The following is a 17,378-nucleotide window of genomic DNA, read 5'->3' as shown; positions in this document are numbered from 1 at the left end:
TATGAAATAATGTTGAGAAAATAAAATTTCTAGTACATTTTCCTTGTTAACACCTCTAAAGATGAATGTTAATTAGATAATAATTAGATAATAAAGTTAAAAGAATTAACTCATTTATTTCCCTTAGGGCTTACAGCCTGTATGTTCCTTAAATCCTATTTGCTGAGCTTCACAGTTCTGTGAAATGTACTACATCTGTGATGGTCTAATCATAACTTACCACCTTCTAACCACCACAGTTAATTTTTCCAAACTGCCATATTCAATTAATACTCGGGGTCAGGGGGAGAAGAGGAAGAGAACCTAGTATGCCTTTATCGACATGGACTGTGTTATAGTTATGCTCAAGTTTTTTAAAATATGTAACCTTATCTATTTTGGCTGTGCGGGTCTCGGCTGCCGCACAGGCTCTTCTCCAGCCGTGGTGCATGGGCCGCCGACTGCGTGGCTCCGAGCACTGTGCCGACCAGGCTCCGGGCGCGCAGGCTTCAGCAGCTGCGGCGCGTGGGCTGTCGTTGCCGCTCTTTGGCTCCACATCACAGGCTCAGTAGCTGTGGGCTCTAGAACTCGGGCTTAACTGCTCCGTGGCACGTGAGATCTTCCTGGACCAGAGACCAAACCCGTATCTTCTGCATTGGCAGGCGGATTCTTTACCCCTGAGCCACCAGCGAAGCCCTATACTCAAGTTCTTACATAAATCAGAGTGTGCCCAAAAGCCAAACTTTAAAATGGTTTTTAAAAATGGTTTAAGATTATTCTTGAATCTGGACACTGCCTAAAATGGATTTTATATGCTCTTAAGGTGAGCAAGTACAAATGGCTCATTTAGTAAATGCGGTTTAATGTCAGCAAATCTAAAATTTCAGAGGCAATATTTTATTTCAAAAGTAATAAATAATATGGTCACATAGTAACTGGTGAGAGTTACAAGGATAGCAACCCTTAAAATTCTTATTAAAAAAACCTAAAATTATTTCACAGTTGGTCTTGCATATATTTCTCATGATTGCATGTTTTTCAATAACCTATTAATCTACATTAAAACTTAAATACATAGTAACTTACCAAGTGATAGAACTTCAAGGCTGAGAAAAAGCACTAATCACAAAGAATTTCAATTAACAGTTAACCTAACAGTCCAGAAAGAAATGTTGTCAATGAGAGAAGTCCTAATTATTAAATAAGATAGCTGTGTATTTGTTTAAAGACTAACATACACCTAGCTTCACTGAAACACTTCTGAAAAAAAATTATACATACATATTTTGTTAAAAACATAAAATAAAACTTAAAATAATTCCTCTACTTAAAAAAAAGCAAGACTCCTAAGAAAAGTTTATAATATCTCATTAACAAAGCAAAAACCTTAAAAAGGTTCATCTATTTTGGTCTTCAGTTACAAATAAAAAGTCACTAACAATTCATTATAATAATCCTATAAACAATCAGAAACATTATCAGAAAAAAACTGTTGATAAAAAAATCATCAATTCAATGAACATTTTGATTGTTTTATTAATAAAATATAGGCAAGAATTATAACCCTCTCTGGTGAAACTTCTCAAATAATTTTTTGTAGAAGGCCTTGAGATGTATCAGTTATAAAACATATTAAAAAGAAAACATTTTTAATGTACAAATACAAACCAGTACTTTATACAATAATTCTCTACAAAGTTTGTCAATCGATGTAAAAAATAATTTGTTTCAACTGAATATAAGGCATGTTCAGTTTCTATGATTTTGCAGAATTATTTTTTTTGCTTTGTTGGAGACTTTTCTCTTCGCCGGTCCTGATTTTTCTTCGATTCTCCGGATTGTTCAGAGTATCGGCTAGATTTTTCCCATTGCCTCTCAGCACCGTTCTGATACCTATCTTCATCGCTTCTCGAACCTGAATGTTTTTTATTTTTTTCTCTTGACTTGGATCTGTCCTTCCTTCTAAAATTCTCACTGTCCCTATTTCGATGTCTGTGCTCACTTTCAGAGAAAGAATTTCCCCTCTCCCGTTTCTTTCTGGGATCTCCATGAGTATGTTCCAAACCCATGCGTGCTTCTTGGTCTCTGTCACGCACGGCTCTGCTGTGGCTGTTTCTCTCAGGAGGAATCCCTCTGTCTGAAGTGTATTTTGTTCCAGAGCCTCTTGAATCTCTCTCTCTGGGTTTCTCTGACCTCCTTTCTCTCTCAGTCCTTGTCTCCTGGTGCCGATGCTCTGGCCTTCTTTCTTCTTGTTTTCTATCATTCATTTCTTGTTTCCTGATCAATTTATCTACTTCTTTACTTCTGTGGTTCCCATGCCCCTTCTTTCTTACATTTTTAGCTGCATGTGTAAAATGAAATATAGTTAGTCAGCTTATATTTTAATCTTAATTTCACAACTGAAAAAAAATCTTATTTATTTATACATTATAGGTTTGTTTACTAATTCAGAAAAACTGGATAAAGAGTCAAATTGACTGAATGCAAAATCTGGTGACAGAACAGTATACAAAAAATGTAATTTTTAAGAATATACAATATATTAGTTACTGAAGTAACTGCTTTGATCCTTAAAATAAATAAATGTTTAAAATAAGGTATATAGCAAATGTAAAAGTTTTAACAAAGTGATTAAAGTGGTACATTTCCACTTACAAATTTTATCCAAAACATAAATTTCAGCCCATATCTATTATGTCATATGAAACAGAATGCCAGAGATGATACATAATTAAAATATAATGATCCTACATGCCAGCAACATTACTTCCTAAAAGGTGGGTTGAATGGGATGACTGGGTTTGTGTAAAAACAGGAATACATATTTTTCAAATACAAACCTCTGTCTACAAAAATAAGAGTCCTGCTACCAGAGAAGTAGTAACTATGCAAAGAGAAACTATGTTGAAATCTAATCATAGGCTTTATGAGAGCTGCAAAGGCTTGATTGCTAAGAAAACTCTTCTAAGGCCTCGAAACTTTTCTTTTATCAGTTTGTCCACAAATATAAATATCACTTAGAATGAACTATCTTACCCATTTTAAGCTATAAAACACACTTAGCCACTTTGTGTTATCTGCTTCGGGCACATAACCAAAAGCACTGAGATGACCACAATTTCCGTCAAAGTCGGAAAGCGGCCTATCTTCGTCCTGCCTCCACTCAAATGTACCAGCATCTATTTCTCCTGCCAAATCCCTACCCATGGCAAACCCACGGGTCCTGGGTGCCACAAAGGACCCGTTTCTCTGGTTCCTATCAAGCAGTCCAGCTGAACTACAGCCACCCAAGCAGAAACCATCTGGCTCTGTGCAGAATCAACGCCTCTCTGACCCTTCTGTATCCCACACTTGGTGCTTCCTGACACCAAAACCTGAGCCTGACAATAATATGCACTTTCCTCTCTCTTTGGTGTTTGCTTTACAATTTTCTAATTTGGTATAAGTTCATACTGCTTTTATGCTATTTAATATGTTATTAATAAAACTGAAAGCTCTCTACTGAAATTGTATGATGAGGCAAATTAATTTTGAATCAGCAAGCTTCCTTACTGCAGCAGTTCATGCTGTGTTATCATCTGTTCTCAAAACAGATACCATGAAATAAATTCTTTAGAGGTGAATGGTAAATGAACAATGTTAGTATATTTCAACTTAAGAATAAAACTTCCTGTGAGTAAATGGAGTCTTGCTCTAACAATATAAATCACTGAGTCCCCTAATTCTGGATGCCACATAGTATGTAAAACACTCTGAAGAGAAACAAGTGTGTAAAGACTAGCCTCACCAACCTACTAAAAAGGCTGTGAAGAGAAGTGCTGCCTCTCTGAAATACACATTAAAAAACAAGAAATGACATGCATTTTGGGCAATCAGACTCTCTTTTATTTAAATTAAGATATTATGGTGAAAGAAGGCAGAGTTGGCCCTGGGGAAAACAACATAGACCTTTTCAGAAAATGGCATATTTGAAAAAATACTTTACTACAGCACGCCCTCTTCCAAGGAAGATGAAGAAGATTGTGAAAGACTAGTAATGTTGCTGAAAACAACTAGAAATGCCTGATAAAAGCTTAACATCTGCTATTTAAAGGCACTAAAGATCTGATACAACTTGACACGCTATAAGGAAGGAAGTGCTCACGAAAAAAACGATGGGAGTGTGTCAAAAGAACAGAGGAGTCAACTTGAAGGAATTTCTAATTGCCAAAGCTGAAATGATCTGAACAAGAAAATAAATGACAGCACTGGACTTTAACCCACAGGATAAGATAAATATCCATGAGTCTACACTGATATATGCAACACGATTAATAAATAAATGCAGGGGGCACAAACTCTTTTTTTACAAGAGAAATTTCATTATCAAATGTAGAAAAAAAGAGACAAATAGAAAAACCACCATTTGGCAAACATTATAGTCACAAGTGTTGCAGATAAGATCCAAAGATGGGTGCAAAAACAGAAGACTGAAAGAGGAGAAGGAAGAGATCTGCATAGTACTGAAATACCGGCCTATAACACTCTTCAGAGGGTCCCGGACTGCAAGGAGATCCAACCAGTCTATCCTGAAGGAGAGCAGCCCTGGGATTTCTTTGGGAGGAATGATGCTAAAGCTGAAACTCCAGTACTTTGGCCACCTCATGTGAAGAGTTGACTCATTGGAAAAGACCCTGATACTGCAAAGGATTGGGGGCCGGAGGAGAAGGGGACGACAGAGGATGAGATGGCTGGATGCCATCACTGACTCGATGGACGTGAGTCTGAGTGAACTCCGGGAGTTGGTGATGGACAGGGAGGCCTGGCGTGCTGTGATTCATGGGGTCGCAAAGAGTCGGACATGACTGAGCGACTGAACTGAACTGAACAGTAATTTATAGAGAAAAACAGTTTCCATGAAAAAATCCAGCAAATAACACCATAACCAAGTGATTAAAGTTAATATCACCTATAAGACATTATCAACTCCTCAGTAAGGCACAGTAAGAATAACACATCATCTCTATGGTATTCTGGCCCAAAATGAATAATCTCCTTCTAATCATGAGAAAACAGACAGATATTCACACTGAGTGACATTGTGCACAGTAAGTGACCAAAAGACTTAAAAATTGTCAAAGCCATTCAAACCGACAAAAGCCTGAGAGAAGCTATCGTGGGTTATATAGAAGGCTAAAGAGAAATACAATTAAAGGCAAGAAGGATCCTGAACAAGAAAAGGGACATCAGTGGAAAAACTGGTGAAATTCAGTCTTTTCCCAATGTTAATTTCCTGATCTTGATAACTAAACTATGGAAGATACTAACATTAGGGAAAATTGGGTGAAAGCTATATGGAAATTCTCTGTACTATTTTTGTAATTTTCTTACAAGTCAAAATTATTTTAAATAAAACATAAAGAAGACCCCAGTGAGCTGGCAAAACAAAAGGAGGATTAGAAGGGCCAAGATTCAAGAGAAGGCAGAACCACAGAGAAGTGAGCCGATGTCACCTTCTTCCTGCAAGCATCTGCTGATTCAGGGCTGCTGCTGAGGGAAGAAACCAGCATAGTTCTGGTTGCCTCGCAGGGCTTAAGAGACAAGAACGGGGCTAGTTATTTGCAATATATACATGTGACAAAAGAGACATATCCAAAATACATAAAGGCACTTATAAATAAACAGAAAAGACAACATAATTTTGAAAGGGTGGGGGGAGGGAAAAAGCTTGGAACAGCCACTTAACAAAAAGAAAATATTCAAATGGCCAACAATACACAAAGTGATGCTCAGCCTCACTAGTGATCAAGGAAATGCAAACTAAAATCACAATGCAATGCCACTGCATACCCACCAAACTGCTAAAATGAAAATGATGGCTAAAACGTTGGTGAAGATGGAAGCTACTCTACCGTAGCTCTCACACATGGCTGCCTGCATGTTAAGTTGCTTCAGTCGTGTCCAATTCTTTTTGACCCTACAGACTGTAGCCTGCCAGGCTCCTCTGTATATGGGATTTTCCAGGCAAGAATACTGGAGTGGGTTGCCATGTCCTCCTCCAGGGGATCTTCCCAACCCAGGGATCAAACCCACCTCTTCTGCAGCTCCTGCACTGCACGTAAAGTTTTTACTCCTGAGCCACTGGGGAAGCCCCATCCATGGCTGGTGGGAGTGTAAACTGGAATAACCACTCGGAAAGCTGTTCAGCAGTCTCTACACACACCCTACAACCCAGGGATTCCACCTCTAGAACATATCCAACAGAAATGTGCGTACACATACACACATATGTCACTAAAAGATATGTATCGTAGCATTCATGGAAACGCTATTTATAAATTTAAATTTCCACTGAGTGAAAAGGATAAATATTAAATATACTATGAAATACTTATACAAACTGAAAAACTACACAGCAGTGAGAGTGAATGAAAAATAACTAAATGCAGTAGTATGGCTGCATCTCACAAACATAAAGTTGAAAGATAAACCAGACATAAAGGAGTTCATAACACATAATTCCAAAGTTTAAAACAGGCAAAACTCATTTAGAGAATTACAAATCAGAACAGGAGCTGCCATGAGCCAATGGATGGGAGGAGTGGTACTTAGCAGGGGAGAGAACAAGGGAAGGCTTCTGGGGTACTGGCTGCTCTTGTTCTGGGTCTTGGATACATGGATATGGTTTATGAAAATTTACACAGCTGAATGCCGTAAGACATGCACTGAATATGTGGTATGTGTCAATTACTAACATAAGGGCTTCACTGTTAATACTAAAAAATTAAAATTTCTTTAAAATACAACCATCAGGAAAGCTCCTCCAAAGCAGATGACAGACATTATGAAAGGCATTTCAGTCAGCACTCAAACAAATATTTGCCAACAGAGTATCTTCATTTTGATGAAGAGGATTCCAAAAGATAACCCTAACATTATAAATATTGAATTCAGTATAGACTGCAACAGTGATAGATGATCATTTATATTATTAATTGTGGCTTTTAAACAAGCGAACTCTAAAATAAATAAGCCATCAAATTTTCTCTTCGCTTATAAACACCACCAGCAACATACTTGTTAGAAAACAGCACGATCAATTATAAACGAGTTTCAGTACCTGAGGCTGAGCTCTGACTACTGGTGGACGAAGAGTCGCTTTCTTCACTAGAAGACTCTGAACTGCTGCCACTGCTGTCTGAATCAGAGGCAGAGGAGTCAGACTCTGAGGAGGAGGACTCAGAAGAGCTTGAAGAGGAGGAGGATTTATTTGGCTCAATATCTGGTTTTTGTGCCACAATGACCTTTGGTGTATTTTTGAGATGCTCACGCAATTCATCCCTAATTAAAAACATAACCCATTGTTAGATTCTGCCTCGAAGGAACTGCGAGGTAAGTTTGAGATAAGTTGAATAAAACTCTGATAATAATTCTTACGTTAAACCTCCAAGACCAATAGAAGTAAAGAAATTGATGGCAAATCGAGTGTTTCTTGGGTTATCTCGGGGTAATAATCCTTCAAAGAATGGCTGTAGAGTTCTGAAAAAGAAAATGAACAGAAGAGAACAGAATGCTTGGAGATAAAAAGGCAAAATCCACATACAGTCATTTTTCAGAATTTCTATACATTAAATTAGTAAATGAAATATAAGCAAGTGATTTAAAAATCACTGATTAGGGCAGGGTACATGCTATCTAATGACATGAGTAGGGTCAAGTGATGGTTTACTAAAATTGACTTCCAGGAATCTCCCTGATGGTCCACTGGTTAGGACTCAGTGCTTTCACTGCCACGGGCCCTGGTTCAATTCCCGATAGGGGAACTAAGATCACGCAAGCCACGAGGTGTGGCCCAAAATAAAGAAATTAAATTGGTTTCTATAATTATATGAGAGGAGGTTTTTTAAAAAAAGCTTTCATATACAGTCAGAATAGATATACTTATATAACACATATAAATCTATGGATACATATGTGTATTTATATTTGAGTGTATGTACAGAAAAGTAAAAAAAAAGCCCTCTTTTGTTGTACATACACGCACGCATGTCTACACAGTACTGTGCAAGGCACTGGCGGAAGGGGAAAAGCAGTCAAGAGGAATCAAGGGTGAAGACTGTATGGAATCGCTACTTCTCGGGAGGGGAACAAACAGAAAAAAGGCAACATCATGTGGTTTTGAGTGACACGCTCAGTGGACTAAGCAGCAGAGTTAGAAAAAACCGTCTTTCACAGGAAAAGGTGACAATATAGGAAGAATGATTAAGAGTTTGCTGGACAGAACAGGAGAAGGAATTCCCAGCTCTGGAAACAGAGGTAAGGGGGCATGAATCAGCTTACTATTATTGTTTAATAAGCTGGGCAATGTTTGAGCGGCCAGAATGCATCCTGCTGGAGAAGGAGTCCCACAGCCTGGCAAGCAGACAAGGGCCAATAAGTAAGTATATGAAGCTAAGAGAAGCAAATGGATTGGGCCAGAGCATGTAGAATGCAGGACAGACCTCTGGTGAATATAAGCGAGGCAGGCCCAAGAACAGAGATCGGGAGGAGCAAGGCAGAATGAGAATAAAGTGAGGAGTCAGGGAGTAAGTGGTCAATAGTGTAAGTGAGACCAAGAGGTCAAGAGGCATGAGGACTGTGCAAGACTGGGGGATTTGGCAGATGATCACTGAGAAAACTTTGAAAGGATTTCAGGAGTATGAATGGAGCAGAAGTCAATGTAAGTGGTAATGGGCAATCTGAATACCTGCAAAGAAAGAGAGCTGGGATAGGGATTACACAATAGTCCTGGAACAAAGCCCGAGTTCAGCAATAATAATCTAAACAGTTATATGACTTATAGGACTGACCTTCGCCAGTATATGTTTACAATTATCCCCTGATAACACAACATTATCATTTTAAGCCTCCACCTTAGGGTAAAAATGAAATAAAACCACAAATACTTATTACTGGAAAATTCTAGTCAGCATGGGAAAATAATTTTGCATGTTCTAACTAAAGTAAAAGAGGCATGAAATCTGCATTTTGTCTACTTGAACTAAATGACCATTAAAAGTTTCATGTTGTCCCCTGTCACAAAGAACATGAGAGTCAAGAGGAGTGACTAAGAGATAAAGAATGTCCTAAGGACTTAACACATATTTTTACAACTAAGAGTGGACTTATGGTTGCTAAAGTAGGAGAATAAGAGTAAGAATAAAAAGTGTTTAATTTAAAATAGTAAACTTACTCATCCTTTAATCTTGCATTAAGTTTAGGAAGACCCATGTATTCACACAGTTCTTGGAAAAATATTTTCACAAAAATTCTACTGGATGACGTAGTAGTTTCTTCACTCAGTTTTATACATTCAAGAACCTGAAAATTAGAATTTAAAAAAGACATTATTATTTTGGTATTCAAATGGTAAGACAAAGTGACCAATATCTCTAACTTTCAGTGTCCTCTGAAATTATGGTTTGTTATCTTTAATAAGAATTATCTGTAAATATCTTTCATTATGCTGATATACATTAGTACCTGGGAAAGTTTAAGACTGCTTTTCTATACAAATTTTCAAAATGTTAAGATGCTACAGAGGTTAAATTCATTCTCTTTCCTGAGGAATGTGCTTTTTATAGCAGGGAGGAATACTGTCTCTAGCATATAATGCTAAGATTACTAGCTCCTAAAACCTAGTTATCGAAACAGATGTTATCATATTGTATGTCCAGCGCATACAATACGTGACAAGGGTAAAGACCAAGAACGATGGCTTCTTCTGAATAGTAAGACTAAGGCTTAAAAACTGAAGCTCATAGAGAGATATTTTAGAGTGAAAAAAAGTAAAAGCAACCTCCAGTTTTTAATGGATCATGTGTTCCAGGAGCTTACTATTTCAGTTGTTTAAAACTTTGGTTTCATTTTCCCAGAGAAGGAAGAAAAAAGCAAAGTAAAAAAGTTTAATAGCCTGCTGGGTTAGCTTATAAATGCCCATTAAAGTAGTGGGACACACTTAGTACTTAGAGTATTACAAAAATCTATTCAATGTTTATAAGCTCAACAATGTTGTTTCATTCTACCATTGGGTTGTGGTATTCTACAATACGATCCTCTTTCTTCTTGGATATAATTTCTTTCGAATTTTTCAATTCCTTCAGCCTAACCTATCACTTTTATTCTGTATTATTACCATGGGCATCTTACCTCTTCTGTTATATGGTATTAAACTCCTTGAAAGCAGGGACCATATATAATTCATTTTGGAAGCCCAGTGTCTCTTTCTGGGCACAGAGTTGTTGACCAAACAAATGGTTGTTGAATGAACAGCAGTTGTACAATTAAGTGGCAGCTTAAGGAATGCAGTTCAAATTCCAGCCCAGTCTAATTTCCCCGTCGAGAGTATCTTTCCCTGTTCTAACTATGACTACAGGAACTCCTCCCAAACACTTATCCAACTTCAGTGTTGCCTAAGAAACATACATCCTGCCAGAACAGTCATTTCTCTCATGTTCTTACCAGGGGAACTTCTGATGGTTACCCCATCAGGAAACAGGCAGTAACTCAGAGGATCATGTGCCACCAAACTCTGCTATACATGGATAAGCGTGTGCACACACATGCACACAGAGAGGATAAAAAACTATGTTCTGAAAACATTCCTAGGTATCGCCTTCAAAAGACTCTGTAACATTGACTATTAATATCATTCAAAATGTTATTTCTTACATTCATTCACTAAGTTAGCTTCTTGATTCCACGTTATATGAATATAACCTCAAAGAGTGCAAAGAGTGCCATTATAGTGGAAGTTCGCTCCACATGTCATTTTAAAACACACTGCCTACATTGGAAGAGTATGGCTATGTTATACTTAATAATATTTATTTCAGAATAACAGGGGATTAGGAAAGAAGTACAAATATTGACTCATCTACTTACGCTCCATGGAAGTGAATCAGTGTATAAAAGGTGAGCAAACATCTTAGCAACATTTCTCAATTTGTTTGTTTCCAAGCGATGGATGGTATCATATTGTTCTTTGAATATACTTTCAAAGGATTCCATGTATTCTTTTTTTAGCATGCAAAATCGCTAATAAATTAAAAATAAAAATGTCAACACCATATTAAATCCTAATTTTATTCAATCAAAAGTTAATAAATGTTTGTATGTCATATCACTCTTCTTTGTTGTATAATGGGATGCTTAAAAAAGAAGTCAATTTATACCACCCCTGGGATTTATATGCTAAAACAAAGTTATACACATGGCTAGCCACAGATACACATATTTATATAAGATAAATAAATATACTTCTCTATGGATTAAGTTTGGATTCAAAAAATGATTTAGCTCATGCTTTATTTATGTTGTCTGAACATGTACTTGACCAGAAATTGCTGTGAAAGTTTGAAAAGACAGCATTTAATTGTTCTCTTTGGGAAACTGTTATGGAATGCCTCAAAGTTCTGGAAGAATGATATGTAATATCAAAGAACTACAAACAGGAAGTGGGAAGGGAGGAAGCTACAGAGATTAGGGAAACTGTGGAAGGGAAGAATGATTTGTTTTTCAGCAAAGATATGTTAGTACATTAGACCAGGCAACAAAGCAGACACATTAATTCACAATACTCATGTTCAGAATTACCCTTGTGATTTCATCAAAATCCAACAAGAAAAATGAGGTCGGAACTCACCCCAGCTAACAAGCCAAAAAATTTCTCATATGTCCTTTGTTGGGCACAGCAATCAAGTATCATGTTGCAGAGTTCTTTCTATTTGGAAAAAAATTACATTAATGATTCAAAACACAATGAATCTATGCTGTGTGATAATTTATCAATATGACAAAGATAGCCTGAATTTTTAAATAAGGTTTTAAAAACATAAAACTTTGTGAAGTTGAGTTATGAAGACAAAACAAAAAATTCAATCTCTGTCAAGACTATAGTTTTTTAAAGTCTTCTGTTTGGCTAATAGAAATTCCATGTCATTTATGCTAATTAGATTGCTTATAAAATTCTAAACTCATGTAAGTATGAGCCACTTCAAGAAAACCTGCTGTGAAATTTTGAAAAGACAGCATTTAATTGTTCTCTTTGGGAAACTGTTATGGAATGCCTCAAAGTTCTGGAAGAATGATACGTAATATCAAAGAACTATCAAGGAAACAGATACATCAACAAAAAGAAACTAAATATATCACATTCTAAAAGATTCTATACAGAAATCTTTTAAATACAGACCACCAATACAACATTTAAACTGAGTTATCAAGAATATATTTTGTTAGTATGGAAAAGGCAAAACGTGGTGAGTCTTTACAGAGCATAAAGTAGGCACAACTTCAGTGCTAACATAATGACTGCCTTGTTTATAAGAAAATATATCTAAAAGAACAACAACAAAAAAGACCTTTGTGGCCAAGATTTTTAGCCTCAAAATAAATGCTACTCAATAGATCTGTCCACAGATGAATCTAAATAAATAGATGGAATCATTCCATAACTGTTCTTTCCACAGACTGTCCAATCAGTTATTTTTGTGTCTTGAAAACTCCTCTGTGAAAATTCTGTTGGGCTATGAAATGCAAGAGTTAATCCAAGATCGGGAAATACCAACATCACAAATTACTTATAATGAATAAATATTATTTAATTCCTGAAATAACCCTAATGAAATATATATCAATTACAGCAATTTCATAGATCAAGAAACTCAGGAAATATGGACAAATCAATGGAGACAAAATGAAAAAGAGAATAATCCTAACCCTAACTCTGAGTACTGCTAAACTGACTAAAGATCTTTTTCTACAAAACATTTCTTATTAGAAAGTTAAAAAGTAATTTTTAATAAAATACATTAACTGCAATGTATTCGTGTTCTATAAACAGAAAGCAACGCTATAAAATATACTATATACTCTTTCAGTTCACTTTTATTTTGTACCTTTATATCTTCAATTAGGAATTCTGACATTTTTGTCCTCTGATAACATGAGATACAATCTATTAATAGGTAATTATTATATATATTAAAAAAAAATTAGGTCAATATGCATTTATTGGAAATCTCCACGTGCACCACCAGATGACACCATCCAGATGACATCCAGATGGCACCACCCTTATGGTGAAATCGATGAACTAAAGAGCCTCTTGATGAAAGTGAAAGACGAGAGTGAAAAAGTTGGCTTAAAACTCAACATTTAGAAAACTAAGATCATGGCATCTGGTCCCATCACTTCGTGGCAAATAGTTGGGGAAACAATGGAAACAGTGACAGACTTTATTTTCTTGGGCTCCAAAATCCCTGCAGATGGTGACTGCAGCCATGAAATTAAAGGCACTTGCTCCTTGGAAGAAAAGCTATGATCAACCTAGGCAGCATATTAAAAAGCAGAGACATTACTTTTCCGACAAAGGTCCACCTAGTCGAAGCTATGGTTTTTCCAGTAGTCACGTATGGATGTGAGAAAGCTGAGCACCAAAGAACTGATGGTTTTGAACTGTGGTGTTGGAGAAAACTCTTGAGAGCCCCATGGACTGCAAGGAGATCCAACCAGTCAGTCCTGACGGAAATCAGTCCTGAGTGTTCACTGGAAGAACTGATGTTGAAGCTGAAACTCCAATACTTTGGCCACCTGATGCAGAGAACTGACTCTTTGGAAAAGACCCTGATGCTGGGAAAGATTGAAGGCAGGAGGAAAAGGGGACAACAGAGGATGAGATGGTAGAATGGCATCACCAACTTGATGGACATGAGTTTGAGCAAGCTCTGGGAGTTGGTGATGGACCGGGAAGCCTGGCAAGCTACAATCCATGGTGTCGCAAAGAGTTGGACATGTCTGAGCAACTGAATTGAACTGAACTGACTGATCCATGAGCAAGAAGGAAGGGGGACCCTGAAGAAGCATAGAACACTTTACAACTGTGCTGTCCAGTGTGCTGGCCCCTAGCAATACATAGCCATTTACATTTAGATTATTCAACATTATGTAAAATTCAAATTTTAGTTTTTTAGTCATACGTCACATTTTAAGTACTCAGAAGCCACATGTGACCAGTATAGTGGCCACTGTACTAAAAAGGGAAGAATATGAATATTTTCATCAATGCAAAATGTTCTATGGGGCAGTGTTATTCAAGAAGCTGATAATCTACTTATAAAACTATCTAATGAAAGGCTTCTCTTCACAAAACAAGGTTATTTTTAGATGTAATTATACTGTTAGATTATTATTTTTTTTAAAGGTTAGTCACAAGTTGCCTCAATTAAAATGTTTATAAATGTCTAAGTTCTGAAGAGATGTACTTCGTCAAAATTTAATATAGGACCAAAAAAACCTAAATGACCTTTTCTGAGTTCTGCCACACAACATTAATTCAATATATTAAAATGTATTTTCAACTTCTACCAACACTTCATCTTATAATAACCTAATACTTAACCAGGTTTTAAACAATATAACATGGTAATATGCTGATAGCATTGCTAATAAAGTCAGAACAACATGCAAAAACAAATTAATTTCTTTCTGAGACTAAATACAATTATAAGAGTTATTCCCTGTGGCATAAAATAATTAAATATTTTAATATTTTAATTAAATATCATAGTGATTTTAGGAGATTCTTTTGAGTGCATGAAAACGGACACACTAAGATACTCTTCCAAATGTTATCAAAGCATGTTGAAGTTCTCAGGACAAATGCTACAGGCCAGAAGGGAGTGAAAAGCCATATTTGACATGAAATTAAAAAAAAAATTTCTAGCAAGAATGATCTTATGCAGCAAATAATCCTTCAGATATGAGGGAAAAATAAATATTCTGGTCTGTGGTTTCAAGGGAAAAAAACAGTGAAGTTAAGTTCTAGAACAACTATCCTCTGGATTAATAACATTTTTAATAACAATTATATTCAGCAAATAATGTGACAAGATCATACCATAACTTTAGTTTTACTTATAATTTTAAAGGTTAATTCACTAATTTATTCCCTTCCAATTACAATAATATCAAGTATACCCATAATACATATAAAGACACTATTATTAGTATATCAATAAATAAATTTTAAGAGGGAAAAAATATTTTTTAATTTGCAAAGAATAATCTCAAAATTCCATACCATGGCATTTCAAGAACTAATCTACATTCTTAAAGATTGGGACACTTTTTCTGGAAAAGACCAGACAGCAAATATTTCAGGATGTTAGTGGCCATTTACTCTCTGCTGCAACTAGTCAATTCTGCTGCTATAGGGCAAAATCAGTCACACACAATACATCAACCAATGGTGTAAGGCTGTACTCCAATAAACCTTTATTAACAAAAATGGGCAGTGGGCCTGGGCCACAGTATGCCAATCCCTGTAACAGAACATATTTAAGGCCTTAAGTCAAAGGACTTCCTTGTAATGTTAGCTTAGCTCAGACAGTCAAGATCTTTTAGAAGAACCAGAAATCAAACAGCCTATTAGAGCTGATACATTCACTCTGGACCTGTGCTGAGTCTACTACATGTACATTAAGATGTGAAAAACCAAACCCTGAAAGCCTTTGCTTCAGATTTCAAGCATCCAAAATATAGATGGGCACAGAGCAAAATACATAAGGAAAGAATTAGGAAAAACAAAACAAAAAAACAAAAACCTAAGCTAATCTTTTCAATCTAACCTTTATTATCCTCTTGGTATTAGGGTTCCATGATATTTTGAACAGTTAAGTCTATGTACTGAGTTATAAGACTATGAGTCCCATGGGCTAAGAGGGAGCAAAAATGTACTTTATGGATACCTGAATCCCTGACACCTTACAGAATGCCTGCCATATAGTATATGCTGAATGTGCTCAGTTGCTAAGTCATGTCCGACTCCATGGATTGTGGCCCATCAGGCTCAGACTCTGTCAATGGGATTTCCTAGGCAAGAATACACAGTAGGTTGCCATTTCCTTCTCCCTATATGCTGAATACGTTTTGTTAAATGAATTAATGAGTGAAAAAAAATGGAACAGGTTCATCTATATCTAATTCAAGTAATGTAACAACAAGTATGGTGATCTTTCCAGCTTCTATGACACAAGAATGCTTTAGTGCATAAAGTAGATGGACCAGGTACTTTACTAAAGAACAAACTTCCTATTGTATTTAAGGCACCATTTGATTTATAGGCAACCACTCAGAAACCTGTGTAAAGTGTGGTGGTTCAGAGAAACTTCCTCCTTTTCTCACACCTCAAATAAGCAGCTGATTTAAATCACTGGAATGAGCAGCATATATGAAGCACTGAGTTACTGCTTCATTTCATGAAACCTATTAACTATCTTAAACATTTTTATAACATACATACTTATTTTTTATAATACATATACATATTTCCTAATAGAAAAAAAGTACTAACTTACTGTTTGACTCTCAGGAAACTCCATTTTTAGCAACTTGTGAGCACATTCTTCAAAATCTAAACTGTAGGGATAAAATGGTCACAATAGTTAGGTTAAAAATAGCAGCATATTTAAGTTGTAGCACTCTTTCATATACAAGAATCTTACCCTAACAATTGCTAAAAATTTTCTTCTATATTTTCATATTACTGTATTGGAAATATAAAAAAGATAAGGTTTTTAACTCTACAAAGAATGAAGTACTGATACATCCTATGACATGGGGGACCGTGACTGATGCTAAGTGAAAGAAGTGAGACATAAAGACCACATATAACATGATTCCATTTATATAAAAAGTCCAGTATGTACAAATTAATAGACATAGAAAGCAGACAAATCTTTATTATACTGCTGAATATTTCCCCTTCTCCCTGATCCAAGTGAGGAAGAGGTAAAAGATGTTTCAAGAGCCCAGCATGACATCCAGAGCTTAATCACCACACTTACAAGTTATCTTGAGTCATACCCAAACATAGGACTCTTACACTATATAAAAAGTTAGTATAAAATCAGTAAATAACTAAAATCACTTACAAAGAAAAGAAATTATTTTTGTACAACATTCATATAAATTGCATGAAAAATATCTTCAATAAGCTTTGCTTAGAGAATTATCAAACTCAGTGTGAACTTGATTCAGGAATAATGCCAGTATCGTTTGATAACAGCAATATAAAATAATCACCCAGTGAAATATAATGATAATGAATTTAGCTTTATAGTTCATCAGTAATCCTCAGCTTCTATTACTGATTGGGTTTCACAAGCACAAAAAATAATTCAGGGTGGTAGAATGGAATTAAAAAAAAAAACTTTAAGAAATCAAGAGAGAGCTTTCATAACACACAATATTAAATAATAACTGGCACTAAGATTAAAATAGCTAACTGTAGTTGATAAACTTCAATAATACAGCAATACCAAAAAGTATTTTTAAAAATGTGACATTTTCTAGTTTTTATTTTTGAAAAAACAGGATTA

General features: G+C 35.8%; 1 protein-coding gene across 5 annotated transcripts in view; it reads right to left on the bottom strand.

The window, feature by feature from the left end:
• Positions 1 to 860: 860 nt before the first annotated feature.
• CWC22 (CWC22 spliceosome associated protein homolog) overlaps positions 861 to 17,378 on the bottom strand; it is a 65,398-nt gene continuing 48,880 nt past the window's right edge. For 4 of the 5 annotated variants that reach the window (XM_060411094.1, XM_012132272.5, XM_012132279.5 and 1 more), the window contains exons 14-20: positions 16,356 to 16,416; positions 11,642 to 11,719; positions 10,882 to 11,034; positions 9,191 to 9,318; positions 7,396 to 7,497; positions 7,079 to 7,299; positions 861 to 2,320 (exon numbers count right to left, since the gene is read on the bottom strand). In XM_060411094.1, coding sequence (XP_060267077.1) covers positions 1,752 to 2,320; positions 7,079 to 7,299; positions 7,396 to 7,497; positions 9,191 to 9,318; positions 10,882 to 11,034; positions 11,642 to 11,719; positions 16,356 to 16,416 — 1,312 coding nt within the window. In that variant the 3' untranslated portion in view covers positions 861 to 1,751. Of the gene's footprint in view, positions 2,321 to 7,078; positions 7,300 to 7,395; positions 7,498 to 9,186; positions 9,319 to 10,881; positions 11,035 to 11,641; positions 11,720 to 16,355; positions 16,417 to 17,378 lie in introns of those variants that run through there. The other variant, XM_060411095.1, reaches the window with a different exon arrangement.

The sequence above is a fragment of the Ovis aries genome, chromosome 2, assembly GCF_016772045.2.
Source record: "Ovis aries strain OAR_USU_Benz2616 breed Rambouillet chromosome 2, ARS-UI_Ramb_v3.0, whole genome shotgun sequence".
Classification (NCBI taxonomy): domain Eukaryota; kingdom Metazoa; phylum Chordata; class Mammalia; order Artiodactyla; family Bovidae; genus Ovis; species Ovis aries.
Note: the sequence above shows the minus strand (reverse complement) of the source record. Positions and strands in the feature narration are given on the sequence as shown.